The 25,467-nt window shown below is 34.7% G+C and overlaps 3 protein-coding genes across 5 annotated transcripts in view; 1 reads left to right on the plus strand and 2 right to left on the minus strand.

Moving 5' to 3' along the window:
- LOC128092736 (uncharacterized) overlaps nt 1-25,467 on the plus strand; it is a 238,866-nt gene that overhangs the window by 135,608 nt on the left and 77,791 nt on the right. The window lies entirely within an intron of this gene.
- On the minus strand, nt 10,571-17,850 carry LOC120416777 (dTTP/UTP pyrophosphatase). The gene is made up of 4 exons (XM_039578642.2): nt 17,661-17,850; nt 11,117-11,373; nt 10,910-11,056; nt 10,571-10,822 (listed from the first exon to the last, which is right to left on the minus strand). The coding sequence occupies exons 1-4, from the start codon at nt 17,748-17,750 to the stop codon at nt 10,681-10,683; spliced, it is 636 nt and encodes a 211-aa protein (XP_039434576.1). The 5' UTR covers nt 17,751-17,850; the 3' UTR covers nt 10,571-10,680.
- Nucleotides 23,727-25,467, minus strand: part of LOC120416771 (PRL-1 phosphatase) — a 92,047-nt gene continuing 90,306 nt past the window's right edge. For 2 of the 3 annotated variants that reach the window (XM_039578629.2, XM_039578630.2), the window contains exons 4-6: nt 24,222-24,388; nt 23,998-24,141; nt 23,727-23,926 (exon numbers count right to left, since the gene is read on the minus strand). In XM_039578629.2, coding sequence (XP_039434563.1) covers nt 23,815-23,926; nt 23,998-24,141; nt 24,222-24,388 — 423 coding nt within the window. In that variant the 3' untranslated portion in view covers nt 23,727-23,814. The remainder of the gene's footprint in view (nt 23,927-23,997; nt 24,142-24,221; nt 24,389-25,467) is intronic. The other variant, XM_039578632.2, reaches the window with a different exon arrangement.

Here is a 25,467-nt window from a genome sequence, read left to right on the forward strand (position 1 = left end):
TGGTTCCTAATGATAAAATACCCCTTCTGGGTTATTTTAGATTTCAAAAGTTCAATAGACTTCTCTTCTAAAGACATGCTCTACTTTGATATAGTTATGTAACAAAAAATTTATAAACCTATTTTGAATGCGTGTTTTTCTGAATATTGAGTACACCATTAAATCGGGCATCCAATTTTACATAAAAGTCCCTCTTCAGGCTGCACATTTTGGAAAAATAACACGCCTATTTACGAATGCTCAAAAATGAAAGGGGTCGAACCGTCCCTCCGTCACATGATATCGAAAAATTTACCTCGGAATCGTTACAAGGGACCAAAATTACCTCTTAGGTCAAAGTTTCACGCAGATCAGAAATGCATTCTAAATTGTTTTCAGTTGGGTTAGGGTGACATGAAAAATGAAAATTTTGAAAAACCTTAAAAATAGTTAACTTTGCCAATTTTGAGCCAAATCGGTTAAGGGTTGGGTGATTTTTTATCGTTGAAGTTTGTATGAGAAAATTTGAAAAAATAAATGGGGAAAAGCAAAAATTTCAAAATTTCTCCAAAAGGTGGCGTTACATGTGTGATTCTAATGTAAAATTTTATGACAAACAACTTTGTCCAAGACTGCAAAACGATCCGAACTAACTCTGACGAGTTATTAACGATTTATAGAAGATGTTTTTGTATGAAAAGATTTTTTTTTTTTTGCTTTATTTATGGATTTATGTAGCTAAAAGATTTTAACAAACTGTATTTAGCTACGCTGCAAGTGAGACACAATTTTACAGTTTTGCAATCTCACTAAACTACACAATTCAGCTACTGTTCCCTTAACAAATATTGCTTCACCTGCACTTTAAACACTGAAAGGGATAAATTCTTAAATCCTGGTGGTATGGAGTTAAACATTTTTTTCACCAACTTCAACGATAAAAAGCGACCCTTAACTTAATTGACTCAAAATTGGCACAGTTACTTATTTTTACCTAAAGTATTCCTGACGTCGAATTTTGGATTGTCACCCTAGGTGACATTCACTTTTTAACGACCAAAAATAGCAAACAAACCAATAATCCCATTTGTGTATACAAGCAAATAACTTAATCAATCATTACTCACAACCATAAAATGGAGAAAATTATTCCAATACTCGGAAAATGTTCCATTTTGGAAAGCTCACATTTTCTATTTAAAGACCAATTTATTACATCTTTTTATTGCATCATGTTCTCTGCAAATATTATATCACATAAATACAGTCAAAATTCATTTGAACTTGAAAAAATAATTCATTATATTGAACTAGATCTTCAACAATTTATAAAAAATTCTAAATTTGAAAAAAAGATCAGTTAATAAGCAAAAAGTGACAAAAAACATCTAACTTTATCATATGCCGTCACGAACACGGAATGTTTCTCTGAACAGCTTTCATCCCAAAAACAGAATGATTTAATCAAATAATACCACATTCCACAGCTTGCGTGCGCCAATTTACCAAGAATTAGCACCTCGATCCAATCACTTTGCATACTAAATGACAAGCCCGATGGATATTGCGCTTCCGTTGGCAACCTGTTTATGTGCTCTACAAACATCAAATCAGTCGTCAAAGGCAAATTTGATGAGGCACAGAAATAAATAATGATGAAAAATTATCAAAAAATTCTTTTAAAGAAATATTGAAATTGGGTAAATTAGGTACAAAACATCCACTTTTTTTTTCACTAACATTTTTCATTGCTCATAATGCCACCTGAAGACACGGCTAAATTTCACGTTCACGATCGTGACACATCGTGGCCACCCCGTACTGGAATGTCCAAACAAACCCCTCCGCCGAAGATCTATTTCGCCGCTGATTGACGTGGCGCGCCGACGTGCCAACATGAATGACACGAGCCTCCTCTCATGGCACACTAAGGTTGTCCAATTATGCCAAAGCCGTCTTCGATCGCCCCGTGGTCGAGCCGGGAATTAATCAAAGGTAAACACGTTTTTGCCACCGTCGTTGGCATTTCTGCTGAAGTTTGTTCAATGAAATGAAACCAGATCCAGTTCGGAAGCTCCGGCGGGCCGGCCAGCAGCATTGTCTCTGATTTATGAATGAAAAAGTCGGTCGCGCCAAGCACGACGGTACAGTTCCGTTCGGTTATGGTTTGTTGTGGCTGGCGGGCAAAAGCTCGCTGGCAACCTGATTTACAGGTTTGATGAATGGAGCGCGGCTATAAGCTTGGATGCCTTTGGGCACTAATTTGTTGGTTGACACTAGAAATTTGAGCCTGATGAATGGAGGGCGGTGACATAACAATGGACATGTGTTACAATTGGGTCCTAAAATGAAGCTAAGATTGCTGATATTATTGTTTACAGCGATTAAGCTTATTTTTCTGAGTACAATGACCCTTTGTACGACTACATAGAGTTTAAAATGGATTTTTATATCAATTTTGAAAAATTATCCTCGCGGTCCTTCTTGACAGAAAAGCTCCTACTTGACAGCTCGTTCCAAGGGGACCATAGTTGATCCATCGAAAAAATGTTGTCTTGTCAAAAAAAAATCGCATTAAAATGAAAAAAAAGTGATCAGAAATGGTTTTTAATCGTGGTTTTTACCTTTATATATAAAAATTTACATAGGGCTTTAGTACCCAATTATCGCGATTATGTTTTGTATCGGATTGACCGCATTTAAAAAAGCACTTTAATTCTTTGAATTTTATTTTTAAATTCAATTAACCAGTCACAGGTTCCCACAAAAATGCAACTATTTCCAAATCATTGACTCAAGAGTTAACCAAATCCGTTGCAAAACGCGCTCACATGTTGCACAACGTCAAACGGGCGTTACGGCTGAAAATCAATCCCGCGTGTTCGATCGGTGACAGATCCAACCATGTGTGTGAGAAAGTCCACCATTTCCACGCAATTTTGCGCGCGACAACATCGATTCCATATCGTGCGTGACTGTTCGTAACGTTTGACGGGCACCGCATGGCATGTTTTAGCATGTGTGTGGGACCTTAGGGTGATCTCAAATCTCAATTAAATTTTCAAAAGGCCCTATCTGCATAGGAAACCCATGATGGATAGGTTGTTTGGAAAATTTAATCTAGAAATGATGGTTTGAAATGTTGAAGATTATTTTGTAAGGATTAGGACGAGTCTGATATTTAAAAAAAAACTAATACAAATAAATCAAATTACTTATCAATAACATAGACAATTGCCAATACAGTCCAGACTCGATTATCCGAAGACTCGATTATCCGAAGTTTCGATTATCCGAAGTTCGATTATCCGAAGGTTTGTATGAGACTTCGGATAATCGAATCTCGAAAAAAAAATCTTGTTTTAAACATCAAATTCGAGTTCTGCGACCCCATTTTAGTCTAATGTGAATAGTTGATTACTTATTAAATAATAAAATGCATTTTTTTTTTCAATATTTCGTCACCGCCATATTGGCCGCCATCTTGGATTAAAAAAATGTAAATCACTTTAGCGTAGTTTAGGGGTCATAATAAAGCTCGACAATCAAAAATAAGACAGCGAAAAAAAAATTTTTTTCGTGATTCGATTATCCGAAGTTTTGATTATCCAATGTTTTGATTATCCGAAGTGAAATTTTACCGAGGCCTTCGGATAATCGAGTCTGGACTGTACTCTGATTGTCCCCCTTAAGTTTGAAAACGTGCTCGATTCTTTTATGCAAAACAAGAGATGAAACCAGCTTTGAAATCATCAAATTCATTTTGAACACAAATACTTTCGCTTACTAATTTAAATGACACACAAGAAGAAAAATCAATGAATATTTAAACACAAAAATGATGACCAATTAAACAGTAACTATGTAGTACAGAGAAACCATTTTTAAGCGATGCGTTACGTTTTCTAATTTTTCGATTTCTCTGGAATAAAGCTCGCATTTTTGCAATATTTTGCAATTTGCAGCTTGCAATTGAAGCTTGCAAAAATAAAGTGACAAAAAATGCGAAAAATTTGCATTAAAAAAAATAGTTCAGAATCGATTTTCCAAACACCAATCAATCATTATTAGACTGAGTTCAGTTAACTGAATTCATTACAGTGAATTTTTCAATAAGTGAAAATTGAACGAAATTTCAACAAAGTCTTTCAAAACCATATAAATTTGAAACTAAAACTGATAATTTCAGCAGTGCAGTTTTTAGTAAATAATAACTTCGATCAAACCTCATAATTTTACGAGCAACAATTTGGGTATCAAAAAAAACAAAAAACATTGAAATTGCAAGCCATGAAATCAACATTTCAATGATTGTTTTGTAAAATGTTTTATATTGTTGTTTTTTTAATCATAAATATTTGAAAAAAAATACAAATTTAGCAGAAAAAAAAAATTGCGCAAAAAAACTGTTTACTAAAATGTCTCAAAGATTCTTAAAAGGTTAAACTGGTTTGATCATTCTTAAAACAATAATCAACCCAGGAAACTGCATTTAAATTTCAAATATTTTTTTATTTGAAACAAATATCGAAATGTTGTTTTTTTAATGATGGTGGAATTTTAGTTATCTTGATTTTTGAAAAATAATAAATTACTGTTTTAAAATACACAGTAAAAAATTCATGCAAATATTACATCCGGGAAGGGGTACATTTTATATATCAGACAAAATGTGTAATTTTATCACTGAAAATGTGTACTTTTACCACTTTTCTGGTAAAATGACACTTTTTCAGTCTAAATTGAGGTTAAATTACATCATAAATAAATAATTACATCATTGTTTTACTACCTTGCTACCACAATTCACAATTTATTAATTCAAGAATTGAATAAATTAATTCACAAATCAGAAAAAATAATCAAACATGTAATTTCTAAATCTAGATTTCAAAATGGCCGTTACAAATATTTATATAGAGAAAGTCTGGACTCTGACCAAAGTTAAGGGGGCAAAACTAAATTACATGCTATTAACATTTGAATGAAAAAGTGTTCTAGAATGCATTTTAGACCAGCCCAGTTGTTTTGCAATCATTAGTTTTGAAAATATCTAAGTAGGTATTAACCAAATAGTAGTTTATGCAACAAGTTGCAAAAAGAGGATTTTTCAGCACGAGTCGTACATTTATCCAACGAGGTTCACCGAGTGCTGAAAAAAACAAGTTTTGCAACGAGTTCCATACAACATTTTTTGCAAATCCGAAAAACACCCATTGAGTGAAATTTTAAGTCAAATTTTCATGTATTTTGTCAATAAATCGTTTAAATCAAAAAAATGTTGAAAAGTGTTACTTTTCGAAACAAGTGCTGAAAAGTTCAACTTTTCAGCACCCATTTCAGTGCTGAAAAGTAGAACTTTTCAGCATTTATTTTGAAAAGTGTTGCTATTCGATTCTGTTATTTTTGGTACAGAAAAGTAGGTTATTTCGTCGTTCAAGAATGACAGGAAAAGTAAGTAGTTTCACGACGGAATTGCAAAAACTGTTTTTTCGTTCAAACAAACTTTTTTCGATACTGTACACTAAAATTAAAAAAAAAAATATTTTAAATTGAGCCCAATCCAGCTAAATGTGATTTCAAAATGCAAAAAAAAATACATTTCAAATTGTTTTCAGTTGATAAAAGTATCATATCCATTTAAATTTTGGTGAAAAAAGCATTTATCTGACCTGAGTTTTCAAGCCGATTTGGATTTTTTAACGGTCCTATAAACATATGAAAGACAATAGGGCAAATAGGACCTTTAAAAAAAAACTATAGATATAAGCTTCGAAAAGTATTTATATACGTTGTACATTTTATTCTAAACAGTTTAAAATGTATTGGTATTGATTTTATTTGAAAATTTTAAATTTTGAAAAACTGGTTTCTCAAGCAGCAATGAAATAATTTTCATTCAAGAAAAAAAAACTTTATGAAATCTGAAAAATTGCAAAGATGTTTCAAGTCAATCATCAAAGAATAACTTTAAAAAAAGATTGGTGAAAGATAATATGATATCAAACTAGGTATTAATAAAACTATGCACAATGCAAGATAAGTCCATTGAAAAATTACAAAAATTAATTAAGAAAAATACAAAATACGAGAAATACGGTTTTTGTAGGACAAAAGTTACTCGGCATAAATTATCATTTCAGCCATGATTGCTGATTTTTTTTGCCATGATTGCTTTAGAAAAACATCAAAATCCTGAATAGTTCATCAATCGAAAAATGCTATTCAACGCATTGATTGTATAGAAGCAAAGGTTGTTCATTAAATTTGTCATTAGGTTAAATTTGGAAAAAAATATAATAATAATTTAAATCGAGCACTTCATTATCTAAAGTTTTTGTATTGTTTGTTCATAATCTTAAATTTAAAATATGTTGTTTTAATTTCATATTCCAATTCATTTTTCAATATGTAGATCACCCTAATGTCCCAAAATTCAGCCCATTTTCCCACTTTAATCGGCTCCCATCGACTTTTGTGACTTAAATTTCCTCCCCATTCACCCGAACATGCATGTGACACAGCCAGAAAACGCAAAACATTTTCCTCCCAAATTGGTGTGCAAAAATCCGCCCCAGGGTGCGCACAGCTCCATCGATCCGCGACCGCGATCGAAGGGGGTTCAATGGCTGCTGGTCGATCGCTCTCATCAGTGGAGGATGTCGTAATCTAGTTGGCATTGCGCAATTTTTTATCATCGACCGACCTCCCCTCCTTTGCTTCCTCCCGGCCAATGAAGATCATGAGCACTTGGGATGGGAAGAAAGAAAGAGAAAAATGCGCTCACGCGGATAAGAAACAAAGTGGACTCAAGTGAAGATGCAATTTATAATTTATCTTAACCCGGCTAATAGGTGGGAATTAAAGTGTGATCGCATTTTTTTTGTATTTGTTGCAAAATGAAGCAGTTGGGGTAATGTTTTCATTGTTGCACAAATTTAAATGAACTTATTAAACTCAAATTCATCAAAAAGTGTTTTTAGCTGTTAAATTTGAGTGTTCAAAAAGTAACAAATTACTCTAAAATTTGAATGCAACTGAAATGGTCATTGGTACACACAAACGGCCCCACAAGCGGAAACCCGACAGATAACGAAAGTTTTCCGAACTGACGCTCATTGAATCAAAGAAGATGCATTATCGCACCTCGTGAGTTGTAATTTGGTTGTGGTGCCGCCGCCAGCGCCAAATCAACAAAGTTGAGTGTTTGGAAGCTTTAATTGAGGAGGGTTGTTTCATCTGAAAAAGGGTCTAGTTTTACAGGCAATAATACAAAGTTTTGCAATTACAGTCCAGACTCGATTTTGGCTTTGGTTTTGTTTACATTATTTTACTCGAGATAAAACTAGGTTAAAAGTAATCTCTGAATGCAAATTGTAAATTTGATGTAATTTATTCATGTTTAAGGCTGTTTTACCACGAGCTCCAGGATCAAATGCATTCTACAGCAAACAATTACAAACACGTTTTCCTGCATAATTTATTTTTTAATACTCATAAAAAAGCAAATATGTAGAATTCAAAAACAAGTTTTTTTCAATTTTTGGAAGTCAATTTTTAACGTGACGTGTAGAATCCAGATTTTCTTCCAAAATGTTAAGAAATGGTTTGCAAATTCAACATATATAGTACGCATATAAATTCTGCAGCGATTTCCACTTTCTTCAATCTCTGGGTCAAAACAATTTCTCCAAACGACTCGAGAGTTGGATTTAATGATTCAATCGTTCAATCTGCCCATGCATGCACTAAACCATGAGCGATGTTGAATCAAGCGATCAATTTCAGCTCAATTCAAACCACATTCCAACAGAGAGAGAGAAAAAAAAATCAACCGTTCTATCCAGAGCTTTGCCTAATTGAAACGGATTTCTTTAGCTTTTTTCTAGTGAAATTACTCAAATACAGTAGAAGCAGCAGCAGTTCATTTTTCCAACCTTCTCTTCTGCGTGTAAACGATTTAGACAAACTCGGATACGATAATTGGTTTAATATAGGCACTATGGTTCAGTTGCTTTCTAGCATGAGCTTCGACTAGATTTTGAGCATACAGCACGGTCCAGTTAGTCAGCTTGCACTGTGCATATTCGTTTCACTTTCTGAATTCATGTGTTCAACTGTTTCAACTAGAATATTTTTAGGGATGCTTAGTTTATATAATATTTTGTATGATTATTTTTTGCTTAGCTCATCTTTATAATTTATTTTAGTTAAAAGACAAGTTTAGAATATTTAAAAAATATTCTTAGATTCTGATCGTCACCACTTCATTCCAGTTAGTTTGAGCTCGCTAGTACATCTCCTAGTCAACGTGCCGCCATTCATTTGCCCCGAGCCTGGTCAGTTCAGCCAGGTGTCTAGCGTTAAATTAGATTAGTCAATAAACGAATCCCTCTCGGGAGCCCCTTGCTCTCTTGCCTTTCCCGGATTCCCCTCCAATTTGTGCAGCAGATCATCATCCAAGATCAAGGTCTTTCGCTCGTTGCTGGCTCGAATCTCGTACAAATTAAATTAGCTCAAAGTCCCGGGCAAAAACACGACTCCCTACACCACTGTAGTAGGTTGGTGGCTGACTACCGGGAGCTTTTTGTTCCTGTCCCGTGCCCATGGTTATTATTTCTGGACTCTTGATTCAGAGCGGCCCCTCGGATAACCGTTCACTGGTTGTTGGCGCTTTTCTGCTGAATCAGCCCCATCGTGCGCACTCACGGTGCTAACGGTTTGTGAACTCGGATTTGAGGGGACTTTTCGGAAGGGGGTGCAAGTTTAATGTTAGTTCAAGTAAATTGAATTAGATCAATATAGTGTCGTTAGAAGATCGATGTTTCATTTTAAAGTCTTCAGTTTAGACAATAATGCAATAATAAAAAAAAATCTGCCATTGTCAATCGATCGGCCTTAAAAAAACGATCGTCCATGATTTTTTGCAGTTTTTCGAATGAATATTTCTCGAAAAAAATAATTCGATTACGAAGCTTGAACTTGTATCGAAGCCAAAAGCAAATCCATTTCAAAAACCATTTCCGATTTTTTTTTTTCATTTTAATGCAAAAAAAATAATAATGACAAGACAACATTTTTTCGATGGATCAACTATGGTCCCCTTGGAACGAGCTTTCATGTAGGAACTTTTCTGTCAAGAAGAACCGCGAGGTTAATTTTTCAAAATTGATTTAAAAATCCATTTAAAAACTCTTTGTGGTTGTGCAAAGGGTTATTGTACTCAGAAAAATAAGCATTATCGCTGTAAACAATAATATCAGCAATCTAAGCTTCATTTTAGGACCCGATTGTGTAAAATACATTTTTGCAATTCCGTCGTGAAACTACTTACTTTTCCTGTCATTCTTGAACGACGAAATAGCCTACTTTTCTGTACCAAAAATAACACAATAGAATAGCAACACTTTTCAAAATAAATGCTGAAAAGTTCTACTTTTCAGCACTGAAATGGGTGCTGAAAAGTTGAACTTTTCAGCACTTGTTTCGAAAAGTAACACTTTTTAACATTTTTTTTATTTAAACGATTTATTGACAAAATACATGGAAATTTGACTTAAAATTTCACTCAATGGGTGTTTTTTGGAATTGCAAAAAATGTTGTATGGAACTCGTTGCAAAACTTGATTTTTTCAGCGCTCTTCGTATTTATCCCACTCGGTGAACCTCGTTGGATAAATGTACGACTCGTGCTGAAAAAATCATCTTTTTGCAACTTGTTGCATAAACTACTATTAAAAAACTGATTTTATTCGAATGTTGGAAAAATTGATTGGATTTCAATTTTATATTTTTTAACGCTTCCCCCGCCCCCCCTCCCCTCCCCATCGACTTTGGTCAGAGTCGAGGGACAAAACATTCAATAATATAGAAATTGGCCTAAACTGTTTTAAAAAAAAAATTGGAAGCGTATTCATTTCATAGAGATTTTCGCAAAACTTGTTTAAGGCGTCATCCATAAAGTATGTCACGCTCTAGGTGGGGAGAAGAGGGGGGAGGGGTGGAGTCTGAGATAGTGTGACATTACATGTTATAAGTTTAGGAAAAGCGTGACAAAGGGGAGGGGGGATACATTTTGGTTGATTTTAGCGTGACGTATTTTATGGATGAAGCCTTATCGATTGTGAACTGTTAAGAAGTTTAAACAATTTTATTTCTCCAATTTTAATCAAATCGGACACTTCGAAAATTACTGTGGAAAGACAGTTTTGAGCAATTTGAGACAAAGTTTTTTACTTGTTTTTTTTTTTTTGGGTAGAACGAGACTCATTTCAACTCTGATGATTTATCGATGTTTCCCACTAAGCTACTATCAAAATTGGTTTGATTAATCTGAAAAATAATTTAAAAATAGGGCATATTTTTTGCTGATTTTCACCATTTAAACAACTTATTTTGTTGATAGAAACTTGCTTGCTCACTTTCTATTCTGTTAATTATCACTCGATTTCAGTTTAAAACACTTTTATGAGCTGTAATTGAACGTCAAAATGCTGATATGGCAACATTAGATGCTGTTCCCCTACGAAAAATAATATTTTGTTTCAGGATTTGAAATATTGAAGTATTCGGATACATTAAAAGTCAGGAATGTGATAAATTTTTGTCTCTCTTTATTTAATTACGATAGTCAGGAGCTCATCTGCATTCCACTGCAGTTACAAATGCACCATATCGGAATTTCACCCAACCCTCCCTACCTCACCCCTGGTAATGAAACATTTTGCACAGCTCGGTCGATATCCGATACAGTGGCAGCCCGACCACGGTGAAGTAGTCCCCCTCGATGGCTTCGACGAACGTCCCTCCGATGCCCTGGATGCCGTAGCCACCGGCCTTATCGCTGGAACCGAAACCGAAAACCACAAGAGTGAAAGAGATTAGTAATGATGTGCAGCAAATCCCCACCCAGGTGAAAACCAAAACTCACAGCGGCTCTCCGGTGTCGACGTAGGCCTGAATCTGCTCCGGGCTGGCCTTGCCGAAGCGCACCTTGCACGCTTCCGTAAACTTTACCTCCCGGTCGTGATATTTGAGCACCACGCCGGTGTACACGATGTGCTGCCGGCCCATCAGTCTGGTTTTGCAGAAAGTAATCGAGTCAAACAAGGGGATTCCTAGGACTAGTCACACTTACTCGCTCAGCATCTGGAATGCCACCTCGGGGGTCGTGGGTTTGCCGTACATTTTACCGTCCATGGTGACCATCGTGTCGGCTCCGATGACCACGTCCGGGCCCGGAACGTTGCCGGTTGCGGCCTCGCCGCTCAGCCTTCGGTAAACTTCCAACACCTTGTGGTATGCCGTTTCGGCCACGTACTCGCCGAAGCCGTACTCCGACTTGGGCAGGTTCTCCTCGAAGGTGGACGGACACAGCTCGACCTTGGTGAGACCCTGGAAACGAGGGCGGGAAGGATGGGAAATTTACGTTTGGAATTTGGTTGGATAATGCGTGAAATGAGGTTCCTGTATCAATCAATCAACGGTTTCCGAAAAGTTTAAAAACAAAGTTAAAATTTAGTGAATCGTTAGAGGATCTATTGATTTTTTTTCGAAATATAAAAAAATATGTAATTTGAGAATTTAAATGCGAAAAACCAAGCTTTCACAAACATTGATTCCATGAGCCAAAATAAAATTCCGGTGTATTATTAAAGTATGACGAAAAGATATTTAAAATGACAAATCTCATTTTGTTCAACCAGGCGCCGGCTTCAGATAATTAAGAGACTCCAACACTAGCACGCCACAAAGAACGTGCTGAGTTTAGCAACGATAATAGGTTTTCGTTTCCAATAATTTGATAAGCTGTTGAATAATGCTGGAGCTTATTCATAGAGAAATACTTGGAAAACTTACGAAATGGTTGAGAATTGCTTAAAATTTTGAACAGTGGGATTTGTATGAATTTTCAGAGATGAAGAATAAATTGTCACATTACATTTTACAAGAAAGGCGTCATCCATAAAGTATGTCACGCTCTAGGGGGGGAGGGGGGGGTCTGAGCAAGTGTGACATTGCGTGTTATAAGTATAGGAAAAGCGTGACAAAGGGGGGGAGGGGGGGGGTAAATTTTGGCTGATTTTAGCGTGACGTACTTTATGGATGAAGCCAAACTAGATTGTACTTGATCAATAACTGATATAAAATGTTAATTTTTTTACAATTTTGAAATTATCTCATTCAAATTATTTGCAAATCAGTTTTTAAAATATACGCTATCATCTCATTAATCAAATATATTCTAAACATTAATCAGAAACAATCAAAAGCCACTTTTATGATCAATTTGGTTTAAAGTTTTTGTTTTATAAGCGAATTACCCTTCCTTTGAAAGTTTATCAGTAAGTTGTTACTAAGAACTCTAAACACGCCTTAACCCAGCAGATGATGTCATGCGAGATATTTTAAGTGCTTGTCCTACTTTGATATTTATTCCACAAATTGAAGAGTTGATAATGCGAAACTAGCATAAAAGCAGTCCGACTGGTTTTGGAATCATTCTTGAACTATTTGCCGTGCCTGTAAGTGCAGAACAAAGATGAATCTCAATCCGTGTTACACATGGTTGATGTGAGTAAACTTAGACTAGTTTTGCTTTAAGGCAGAAGAGAACAAGAGAAATTTTGAATAGTTAAATATTTTTGGAAAGTGATGGAATTGTTCTAAATTCAAACAAGTGCTTTTTAAATTTATTTTTTTATATTGAAAGTGATGAAAAGTGCATTTAGAGCAATTCTCTACCAAAACCGGAAATGGATTTTATTTGTATTTTTTGATTTGGCTCAAACTTTGTGGGGGCCTTCCCTATGACCAAATAAGCTATTTTGCGTCATTGGTTCACCCATACAAGTCTCCATACAATTTTGGCTACTGTCCATACAAAAATGGTATGTAAATATTCAAACAGCTGTAACTTTTGAGTGAATTTTCTGATCAATTTGGTGTCTTCGGCAAAGTTGTAGGTATTGTTGAGGACTTTTGAGAAAAAATAGGTACACGGAAAAAAAATTTGCAGATTTTTTTATCAACTTTTTTTTCACTAAAACTCAATTTCCCAAAATACGCATTTTTTGATTTTCGAGATTTTTTGATATGTTTTAGGGGACAAAAATCCGCAACTTTTGAGCCATAGAGAAACATGGTCAAAAAATCTGCCGCCGAGTTATGAATTTTTGAAAAAATAGTGATTTTTGGAAAAAATCCAAGTTTTATGCAAAAACAAGTTTGACATTATTTTTTAATGAAAAATTGAATTTGCAATCAAAAAGTACCTTACAGATTTTTTGATAAAGGGCTCCGTTTTCAAGATATAGCCACCGAAAGTTTGATTTTAGCGAAATATTTGCAGTTTTTCAATTTTTAAAAATAGTGACCATGAGTGACCATTTCTAAAAAATATTTTTTTTTTAAATTCAGAAAATTTGCTATAAAATTGTCTAAGCGATATTAAAGATTGGACCTCGGGTTGCTGAGATAGAACCGCTTTAAGAAAAAGAAACACGAAAATTGAAGTTTTCTTAATATCACCAAAACAACCCACCATTTTCTAATGACCATATCTCAGCAGCTAATGGTCCGATTTTCAATGTTAACACATGAAAAATTCGTGAAATTTTCCGATCTCTTCGAAAAAAATATTTTGAAATTTTTTAAATCTAGACTAGCATTTTAAATGGGCGTAATATTCAATGTTTGGCCCTTTTAAAATGTTAGTCTTAATTTAAAAATTTTCAAAGTATTTTTTTCGAAAAGATCGGAAAATTTCACGAATGTTTCTTGTATTAACATTGATAATCGGACCATAAGTTGCTGAGATATCGTCATTAGAAAATGGTGGGTTATTTTGGTGAGATTAAGAAAACTTCAATTTTCGTGTTTCTTTTTTTTAAAGCGGCTCTATCTCAGAAACCCGAGGTCCAATCTTCAATGTCTCTTAGACAATTTTATAGCAAATTTTCTGAACTTTTCAAAAAAAAATATTTTTAGAAATGGTCACTTATGGTCACTATTTTTAAAAATTGAAAAACTGCAAATATTTCGCTAAAATCAAACTTTCGGTGGCTATATCTTGAAAACGGAGTCCTTTATCAAAAAATCTGTAAAGTACTTTTCGATTGCAAATTCAATTTTGCATTAAAAAATAATGTCAAACTTGTTTTTTGCATAAAACTTCGATTTTTTCCAAAAATCACTATTTTTTCAAAAATTCATAACTCGGTGGCAGATTTTTTGACCATGTTTCTCTATGGCTCAAAAATTGCGGATTTTTGTCCCCTAAAACATATCAAAAAATCTCGAAAATCCAAAAATGCGTTTTTTTGGGAAATTGAGTTTTAGTGAAAAAAAAGTTGATAAAAAAATCTGCAAATTTTTTTTCCGGGTACCTATTTTTTTCTCAAAAGTCCTCAACAATACCTACAACTTTGCCGAAGACACCAAATTGATCAGAAAATTCACTCAAAAGTTACAGCTGTTTGAATATTTACATACCATTTTTGTATGGAAAGCAGCCAAAATTGTATGGAGACTTGTATGGGTGAACCAATGACGCAAAATAACTTATTTGGTCATAGGGAAGGCCCCCACAAAGTTTAAGTCAAATCAAAAAATACAAAAAATAAAAATGGTCGAAATCGGCCAATTTCGTAGAGAGTTGCTCATTTTGTTTTTTTTTTCGTTATTTTGCAGATTCTTCGTAAACTTGATTATGAGCAATGCGTGGAAATCATGGACCCAACAAAACAATAATACACAAATGTTAGTTATTCTCATGGAGCAGGAAATGGACCCGATTTTTCCACCAAATTTAAATTATACAAAATATGAGGAAATTATGTTACTTCATCCTAAAATTAATGTGCTAACGGCGGAAACACAATCACAGATCTCAAACATGAAAAAGTTTCACGCGAAGAATGGACGCATCAATACTGTTTACCTGATGGCTCATTTTAGCTACTTTAATATTTATAATTGTAGCACAAATGCAATATTTATCAAACCAACTTGGACATATCAAACGGAACACTTAGCGATTGTTCACAGTAATTTGATAAAACTTCCCAAACATTTAAACGTTTTGAAGAACTTAGAAATACTTTATCTGCATCACAACCAAATTGAATTCATTGACATGGCCGAGATCAATGGATTAGACAAAATCAAGCGCATTTCGTTACATTTTAACAAAATAATTGAAATTAGAGCAACGTTACACAATCCTGTGTATCTACCAAAATTAGAGGAACTCTATGCTTCCAAAAATCGTCTCGTCGATATAAACTTCAAACGATGGAATGCTTCTTCTCTAAGAACAATTGATTTAAACGAAAATCAGCTACGAATTGCTCTTTCAATAACAAATACGTTTCCTGCATTGGGCTTTGTCGATTTTCACTCAAATCCTCTAAACTGTGAGTGGCTTACAGCAACTTTGAAAGAGCTGAAGGCTCGTAAAAATCTTAGAATTGCCTATGAAAGTGAAACAAAATGCAACAACAATGGACCTGCATTAGATGAGCTTACTCGCCAAGTGTTGTTTAAGGAAATGTTTGCAACAGAGCCTCTCTTGCGACACTTTCAATCAGAACTATATGATTTGATGGACAGAAAACAAATTCAGTTGGATATACTCAACAAAACTGTGTCAGCGAACATCCACAAAAAGTTGTGAGAAAATTGAACACAAAATCAGCAAGTTATTTTTGGAAACGGCAGAAAAATTAGAAAAATTACAAACTGAAGATAAGGAATTAGAGTCTCGATTGACGGAAAAGCTGAAGAAAGTGGAAAATTCGCATCAATTACAGCTCAACTCACTGCAAAAATCGATGCACAACGTCACGGCTTTACACCTGTTGGAGAGCAACCGAAGTCGTGAAGAAAGTAGAAAGGACCTGAACAAAACAGTGGAACATTACGAGCAACAAATCGCAAGGCTTGAGGATGACAATAAGGAATTCAGGAAGAACACCGTTGCAGAGATTCAGCAAGTTTTGAAATTGATGAACGATTTGCAACATCAGCTGAATGCATCATCAACTAGCACCCGAGGCTCGTTTTACGGAAGATATTTTAATTTTGACAAATATTCGATGATTCTTCTAGTTGTTGCTGTCTTGTTTTGCTTGTACTTGGTGAAAATTATCATGAATACTGTCACAAAAGAAAGACAGAAAACGCAAGTGAGCGAACAACTGCCGCTTACGTCGTTTGGTGATGACAACAAACAAAACTTAGAGCAACCTTATAATGAAAAGGAGGTCATCTTAGATTGAACAAAATTTGCAAAATTTTAATTTCTAATCCATGTAACCAAATGTTGGGCATCGAATGACGGCACAGGTTAAAGCTGCCAGAAATAAAGAATTAACAAGACAAATCATTAATCGTAAATGCTTGCGTTATTTCTGCAATTGCATTGTGAAACTATCGTAAATCTTACCGTGGTAGAGACGGAGAAGCTTTGATAAAATTATTTAACTAAAATTACGAAAATGTTGACTGATACGATTATTTTAATACATGTTTTCGTAGTAAAAACTAAAAACTAAAAACTAAAAACTAAAAACTATAAACTAAAAACTAAAAACTAAAAACTAAAAACTAAAAACTAAAAACTAAAAACTAAAAACTAAAAACTAAAAACTAAAAACTAAAAACTAAAAACTAAAAACTAAAAACTAAAAACTAAAAAATAAAAACTAAAAACTAAAAACTAAAAACTAAAAATTAAAAACTAAAAACTAAAAACTAAAAACTAAAAACTAAAAACTAAAAACTAAAAACTAAAAACTAAAAACTAAAAACTAAAAACTAAAAACTAAAAACTAAAAACTAAAAACTAAAAACTAAAAACTAAAAACTAAAAACTAAAAACTAAAAACTAAAAACTAAAAACTAAAAACTAAAAACTAAAAACTAAAAACTAAAAACTAAAAACTAAAAACTCAAAACTAAAAACTTAAAACTTAAAATTTAAAACTTAAAACTAAAAACTAAAAACTAAAAACTAAAAACTAAAAACTAAAAACTAAAAACTAAAAACTAAAAGCTAAAAACTAAAAACTAAGAACTAAAAATGTTAAAAACTGTTGTTAACAAAACTTCTGTGCCCTTTTGAAATGTTAGGCTCCATATATTTATAATTCTGAAGGTGCCATGATTTGCATGGAAATGAGTTCAAATCGGAAAACGGAATGCATGTTCGGACTTATTGATACAATTATCCTCTAGAAGAAGGTAAAATTAGTTTCAAAATAATCAATTTAATGAATTTTTGAAACATAATTCGAAAAAAAAATCAAGTTCAAGCCGTTTCCAACTACCGTGAGAAGATATCAGAAAAAAAAGCTACCAACTATTCACAATAACTAATTTTTGAAACTTTTATTTTCCAAAAATAGTGCATGGACCTTGTGTGGCCTACACCAGCACATGTTTAAAAATAATTTTCTTTAGACAAACCTTATGGCTTAGAGTACCTAAAATGCATAAAATGTGCCACCAAATAAGCGCTTTCCTAACACAGATGTGAACTTCAAGTACCTAGAATGAGTACTTTCAGAATATGCAATAACTCAGAAAGTGTCAAAATGTACATAATGTCTTTTGAAATGTTGCCGTCGAACTATGACTTTTTAATCTTCACAACTCAAAACATAAGAAAAACAACTCACAATATTCTGGATCAGCTCTTGCCGCCGGGGAGAACCACTTGCCAGCACGACCCGTTTCGTGGCCAGCTGGTGTAGAATCGGCTTCAGCATCGCTTCACAGAAAATGACTAAATTTATCACAAATTAAACCCGCTCGAAACCCGGACAAACCAGCACGTGCTTGCTTGTATACAAAACAAAACCCACAAAATCAGCTGTTTCAGAGTGACAATCAGTGGCGGTTTGTCAGCACCACTTTTATGCTGACAACTTGGTTGGTGTCCCAACTCTCGCAAGTTTGCATGCAATATTGCGTGGAAGTTCAGGAGTTAGCTTTTTTGTGAGGAGAGCGTTTCGATGGAGACGGACGTACTTTTGGTGAGAACAGGCGTTACGAAAGTGTGCTTTCAGGAAAATGATGCAAAATTTACATGGAAATCACAGTAAAGTATGTTTAGGGAATATTCAAGCAAGAAATGAAACAAATTTTCGTTAGAAATGAGACACAAATAAGACACGATGTCTTTATTACTTTTTTTTTTCATAAAATTACAATATCTATTTCAGTATAATATTGTTTCACCTTCTTTCTCTCTCTCTTTTCTGATGTGATCTGAATTGATTTCTCTCCTTCAGTTTATTTCTTTATGCTCTTTTCTTTCCTCCATTACTTCCTTTAGTGTTGTTAAGTTAGTATATTTTACTCGTTTTTAATTCAGTTGTTGCTGTCCTGTGTGACAATGCGTGTTTTTTAGTCCATATGTGTGTGTGAGAATGATGTATGCATCGTTTTTTTCTGGTCGCAAGTCAAGAAATCATAGCGCAACCGAAATATGTGAGAATTGATGACAAATGATTGACTCGTTTTTTGCTTACAACTTTATTTTTACTCCATTGAATTGTGTGTTTACACGAAATAAGGTCCTAAAATACTTGCGCGAGCGCACGCGCTCGCTCGCCTACTGTGATGTAGCGGCGGCGGCGGCGCGACGCCGTGTAATTTTACGTGATTTTACACGTTCTCGTTCTAAAACAGTTCACAGCTTTGATGTTTTTTTGTTTTTGTTTTGTAGGTGTATAAATCGTCAATTAGGGTTAAGTTTTAAAATGTTAGTCAATGAGCTCGAAGCGCGACCCACAGAACAATTTGCTTGAAGAGACGAAAACGGAAAAGGGATGATTTTGCAGGAGTTTGAATGAAAGTTTGGCGTTTTTTACTTGATAGACATGTAACAAATCAAGCTGGTGATCATTTTTTGTTGTGTTTATTGCTTGCGTGTATGTGTGTAGTTTGCTTCTGTTCGTTTCATTACATAGGTGTTTTCTTGATTGGTGGTGTTGGTGAAAGCAGCAGCAGTTGATGTTTCATTGTTGATGTTGTTTAGAAAAATTGTCCTACATCGGATGTTGATGTTTTAAGGGCCACTTTGAGATCGTTGAAAGAGAAATTTATCCACTTTTTTGTTCCTCTAAAAGTAGAGCAATTTGCGTTTTATTTTTCTGATGTTGGCGATGACGATTTTTGAGGAAAGTTTTTTTCCAGTGTTTTTTTTATTTCTTGCTTTTATTGCTGACTCTACAGACGACGACGACCTCGACGACATCGACATCGACATCAAAATGTTGAGTTTGTGTGAGAGTGTGTGTCTATTGTTTCACACAAATACATTTACTAGAGTTGTAAAGTTCTGGTCGAGTGCGAGTCTCCGAAAAAACACGCGCGTAAACGTTCACATGCAATAATTGGTTTACTTTTTCATTACGTTTAGTTTAAATATATATTCTCTTTATGTTTCTTTTTTTCTGGTATTAATTTCATTGCATAATTTAATATCTTTTCCTAGTTTAATGCATGCTTTATGATCTTTCAATCTGAAGATAAAATATGATGTTTGATTTTTCTAGGAGCTTCCACGTCAATATTTGCGGTTAATAATGCTACGCTCAACACGGTTATCAAAATGGAGATGATGATGAAATTGTTTTTAATTTTCGGTTCCCAAAAAAGAACATCAACCAAAAATCAGGAAGAGATGATGCGCGCTGGTTAGGGTGTTCATTTTCCCACATTTTCTTCCACCGTAGAACAACTTTCCATCGACTAGAGTGCGTGCGCTTTCCTTTGCAAATTTTACTTCCAACTTTCAAACTTTTGCGTGACTTTCTGCTTCGGCATCGTGTGTTGAGTGTGATATTGGCATTATTTCAGTTCATCTTACCCAGTTAAAAAAAAGTGTAAATATGGAAGGTTGAAGGTTGGAAATTAAACATTTTTTTTGTAATTTGACCTTTATTTATGCGCGAGAATTGAATTACACATAAAGATTGTAAATTTTAGCTAGCTGATGTAATTTTACACAGTTGTTGATGCACATTTACAAATGTTATTCGGACACGAAGTATGTCTGAAATTGTCTGTAATTTAACATTAATTGATGTGTAAAATTTAAATAGCAAATATCAGCTCGCTTATTTTACACAGTATTTGAAATAAAATTACATGTTTTTATCAGACATTACCTCTGTTAAAAGATTTTGTTGTTTCGGCAGAATTTTTGGGTAAAACTAAAAGTACACAATTCAGCAGGCTGATGTAATTTTACGCAGAATTTGAAAAAAAAATGAACTTGTTTTTTTTTACAAAACCTGCTTAAAAGATTAAGTAATTTTACCTAAATTAAAGTGTTGAAATTTTTTGCCAGAAACAAGCTCAGTAATAATTACATTATATTACATCTGAGAATGGGTAAATCTTTTAATTAATAAAATGATTAAATTCACCTTTTTTGGTATTATGTCACTTTTTCATTCTAAAGTGAGGTAATATTTAATCACAAAAGAGGTAATATTAAGCCTTAAAATTTTACAACTAATAAAATCATTTTTGCCTTCCTCACCTTACTGAGGAAAGGCTATAAAATCACTCGAAAAATGAACTTCTCAATTAGACCTCCTAGACCCACCTTCATGTGTACCTATCGACTCAGAATCAAATTCTGAGCAAATGTCTGTGTGTGTGGTGGGATGTTGATCAAAAATTTGTCACTCGATTATCTCAAGACTGGCTAAACCGATTTTGTCCGTTTTGGCCTCATTCGATCCGTCCTGGGGTCCCATAAGTCGCTATTAAAAATTATGGAGTTTAGTTAAGTACTTCAAAAGTTATACTAAAAAAACGATTTTAACAAAAGTTCGGAAGATTGTAAAAAGGGTGGTTTTCGCAAGAAAACCCGTCATGCTATACATTTTCAGAAAGGTATTTAAAAGACCTTTCCAACGTGTCCAAGACATTGAAGATCTGACAACCCTATCAAAAGTCATAAGCACTTAAGTGTTAATTACGCACTTTTTGGAGGCCGGATCTCAAATATTTTGATGAAAACGTTGTCCGGATCTCTCATGCGACCTATCGTTGGATAGGTAATCAAAAGACCTTTCGAACGCGTCCAAAACATTGAAGATCTGACTACCCTATCAAAAGTTATAAGCACTTAAGTGTTATTTACGCACCTTTTGGAGGCCGGATCACAGATATTTTGATGAAAACGTTGTCCGGATCTATCATGCGACCTATCGTTGCATAGGTAATCAAAGACCTTTCCAACGCGTCCAAAACATTGAAGATCTGACAGCCCTATCAAAATTTATAAACACCTAAGTGTTATTCATGCACATTTTGGAGGCCGGATCTCATGATCATCTCATCTTATCTCATGATATTCATGCGACCTATCTTTGGATAGGTAATTAAAAGACCTTTTCAACGAGGACGAATTGTATTGAAGATCTGACTACCCTATCATAAGTTGTAACCACATAAGTGCCCTGCAATATGAAGATCTGACTACCCAATCTAGTGGTATGAATAATGAGTCAAATAGATAAAACTCTGAAAGACACCGCCATTTTGTGTCTATTTTTGATAGCACTCTTTAAATGTGAGGAAGGCACCAACCACCTAAGGGTGGATTAAGTAACGTTTTTTACTTTGTAGCTGATGTACACTCAAACCCCGATGGTTTGACACCAACTGTTGTCAAACGAACGGGGTCACTTTTTAGTTTGACACCTCTTTTACACGGAGTTCACACACACTACCAAATGTTTGTTTTGATAGTGTGCGTGAGCGCCGTGTAAAAAGTGACAGTTCGTCACTTTTTAGTTTGACTTTGACCAACCAACGGGGTACAAACTAAAAAAGTGTCAAACGAAAAAGTGACCAACCACCGGGGGTTGAGTGTAATTTTACACACCACTTGAATTAAAATTACCCATTTTTTGTGACACAGAACCACTCAAACTGATTTTGTGTCAGAATGAACGTGTAATTTTACATCAACAATTATGTAAAGTTACATTAGCTGAAATCTACATCATTTGAAATGTAATTCCATTTTTACACACATGTTCAAGTAAAATTACATTGAAAAAAGATAAAAACTAAATAAAATAAAATAACCTTTTAAACGTTCAACCTTCCATACCCACCCTAAATTTTACTGTTTGGTGTGTGTTTTGTAGAGTTGGCGTGTGTATTTTTTTCAGTGTAAGTAGTCGCATGTATTTTGTTTTTTCTTATTATTTCACATTCGATTCAACTATAAATAAATATTATTTTATAAGTTTTGCTTGGATCTGCTTCGCGGTGGGATATTTCGTCGCCAACTGGGGCAAGTTTTACGCGGTCCCTTCCAGGATGATTTCGCACGGGGAAAAATATGCTAAATAAATAGTGGCATCTGAGAGGTTTCCCCAGGGAAACGCTCGTGAACGGAATGCTGCGCGCAATTATTTGGTTTGCTGAGTAAATTTACGTGTGATTCCGGGTAAGTTTATACCCAGACTGACTGTTGCTGATTTTTAGTTTTTGGTTCAATGTGTAAGCTTGTGAGTTGTGTGGATGCGAGGATGAGAGCGTGAGATTAGCTGTACAAAATGGGATGATTTTGAACACTTTACATCAATTTCATACTTGCCAAACACTGCAACCTTTACAAACCTGAGACCAGCTCATGTTGCGCTGCAACCTTTTTGAAAAACCTGGAATCTTTGCATCGAAGAAAACTTTTTAAACCGCAAATTTTGAGAGAATTGCCATTCTTTTGTTCAGCTAACCTCAAACTTCCCAACCTTGCACTTCATTGTTCTATTGCATTAAACTAAAATTGTTCAATCGCAGAGATGTTTCACTGTTAAAATCACAGCAAATTTCACGTAAAATCACGCTTACGTCAAAGTTTTACTAGCGCCATCTGTTTTTTCAAGCGAGCATCGCTCGCAATTTGACGCAAGCTTGCATGCAAGTAGATCATCTCTGTGATCGTTTTGGGAAGTGAATAGTATTGCACTTAAAGCAAAAAAAAAAAACTTGATTTAACTAACTTATCCCGCGATGAATTCTGGCTAGCTGCGTGTGTGTCTGTGTGTTTAAATTTAACTAGAATGCATTTATAACTAGTAGTTTGAGTTGCTTGAAGGGACCAAACCAAGTTAGACGAAAAAATATCCACACGCGCGAGTACTGCTTGCTTTTTTCGTCTCGCTTTTTAGTACAAGTGTGTACGTGAGTTTGTGGTTGTGTAAAATGATTCGCTCAAGTCGTTTGTATTTGTCTAAAAAAATGTTTGCATTTTTCTTCCCTTTCTTCAATAATTTATATACTAATACAATATTGGGTAGCATTTTTTTCATATTGTTTGTTGGTTGTTTTTCTTCTAGTTATATATGCAATTATTTTATTTAGTTTTCTGTTTTTTCTTTTATGTTACGTGTATATATAATTTGCCTTATTAGTTTGCCTGTCCTCCCGCGTTTTCTCTCCCTCTCTCTCTTCCGTGTTACATCCTTTCTGCTGTAGTGTTTGAGTGTGTGTGTTTCTGTGTAAGTTTCTTAGCTAGCTTCTCTTGTGTGTTTTAATGCAATTTTCCACCGCTCCACTGTTAGACATTGAAGTTTAAACATTGGTAAAGTTGCCGAATTCCCTCTCTCTCTCGCTCTTCAACTCTGCTCAATCTCCCAAGGTGCCTACGGGTGTGTGTGTCTGTGTCGTCATTTCTGGCTGGGACCCCTTTTGCCTGTTCCGCACTCTACCTTTCGCTTTGTGTCGGCTTTCTTTCACGTTTTAGATTTCTTTGTTTTAAAATGAACACTTTAACTGGTGGGATTTTTGATAGTTTTATTGCACGCAGCACGAATTCTTATGACCATTTTTGTGCTTTAGTCGTGACTTGGGCTTATACTTTTCCAAGTATGATAGTTGTTTGGCATTGATAGCACCCCTCCTCTTGCTAAAAAAAGAGACAAAAGAGAAAAGTTTTAGTACAAATTCAACAACCAAAATAAGCTCAAAAATACTCACTCCCTAATCATCTCCACCGCGGCTTCGTACTTGAGTCCGAGTTCGATCAGTGCGAGTGCCACCAGCACGGGTGCCCGGCCCAGCCCTGCCACGCAGTGTACGGCCACGCACGCATCCGGGTCCTCCTGGAATCTGTACAGAAAGCTGCCATTGATTTATAACGGTCGGAACATTTACCAAACTCACAAAATCACAAACAAATAGCCTGACTGGTTTGGACTTACTTTTGCTTCAAAATTTCGAACCACTCGTCGACGACGGGCTGCGGCGGGAAGGTGCCGTCCTCGAAGGCCAGATCGCGCACCGCGATGCCCTGGCTGGCGAGCTCCTCGATCTTGTAGCTCGGTTCGCAGACGCGCACCACCACCGACACGTTGTGCTTCTTCAGCTCCTGGAATAAAATAAGAAATCAAAATTAATATCGTATTTTTTAAACTAATGTTAAAAACAAACCACCAACCCTTCATTGAAATTTAAATACATTCTTGCAAAATAAAAAAAATATACAAAGCATTTTTTTTTTGTAGAGCCTTAACACCACTTTGAAAAATATCTGCAACGGCTTTAGCAACTTTTGTTTTACGAAAAACCTAACATCTCTAGTTTTTTGTTTTTCATTTCTAGCGATTTTTGTTTGAAAGGGTCCTATAAACTATTGTGTTCATACTATTTTTATTTGCATTCTCTGTTAAGTTAATGTTTGTTTTTGATAGTATTTGGCTAATTCTACCACACCCTATCATTACAGTTTGCGTTTTTAATTATTTCATGTTTTTAAAGCAAATTTTTCATGGTTTCACATTTTCGGCTATAGAACGATACTATTGCTATTAAAATTGTAGAAAAGTACGTAGAGGCATAGTCTGAGACTTTAAAAAAATTACTTCATACTTATTTTCCCATAAAATTTAGGAAATGTTAGTGAAAACACAGCCAAAGTTGACCCAAAAAAATGACATTTTTGAAAACATTGGCAGAGCCAAATAAAACAAATCAAACTTCCAACTCTAACATTTTCTTAAATTTTAAGAGTTCTTTTTTTCAATATCTTGTTGATGATCAAAATTGGTTGAAAATGGCCTGGATTGGGTTGTAGAGGGTTAGAAAAATAAAAAAATATCACGAAACCATTTTTTATTCAAAAAGAATAAAAATAAAAATAAAAGTAGAGGTACCGTCAATGAGGGCGACATAGGGTCTGGGGGGTGAGATTGGGTCAAAGTATTTTTTTTACGGATTTTACCATTTCTCAGGTACTTCTCAATGAAACTAAATTCTGTTAAAAGGGTTGTGCAAGGGACACCTTAAGATGACTTTGCTGAAAAAATGTTTAGCAGCTGTCTAAAGTTGAGGTACGTTTTTGGCCAAAAATGACCTCTCGAAAAATCAACTTTTGAAATTTTTTGTTGAAATTGATCACAAAGTACCCAAATGTTTTAAAATCTCTACTTCTAAAATTTTAGCATGTCA

The sequence above is a fragment of the Culex pipiens genome, chromosome 2 (assembly GCF_016801865.2).
Source record: "Culex pipiens pallens isolate TS chromosome 2, TS_CPP_V2, whole genome shotgun sequence".
NCBI lineage: Eukaryota > Metazoa > Arthropoda > Insecta > Diptera > Culicidae > Culex > Culex pipiens.

Bases quoted from the DNA above. Each gene is read 5' to 3' on its own strand.
- LOC120416777 (XM_039578642.2), bottom strand. From the start codon at position 17,750: ATGCTGAAGCCGATTCTACACCAGCTGGCCACGAAACGGGTCGTGCTG. The intron at 11,057-11,116 runs GTAAGTGTGACT...CTGCAAAACCAG, and splicing joins GCATTCCAGATGCTGAGCGA to ACTGATGGGCCGGCAGCACA. The intron at 10,823-10,909 runs GTGAGTTTTGGT...TTTCGGTTCCAG, and splicing joins GTCGACACCGGAGAGCCGCT to CGATAAGGCCGGTGGCTACG.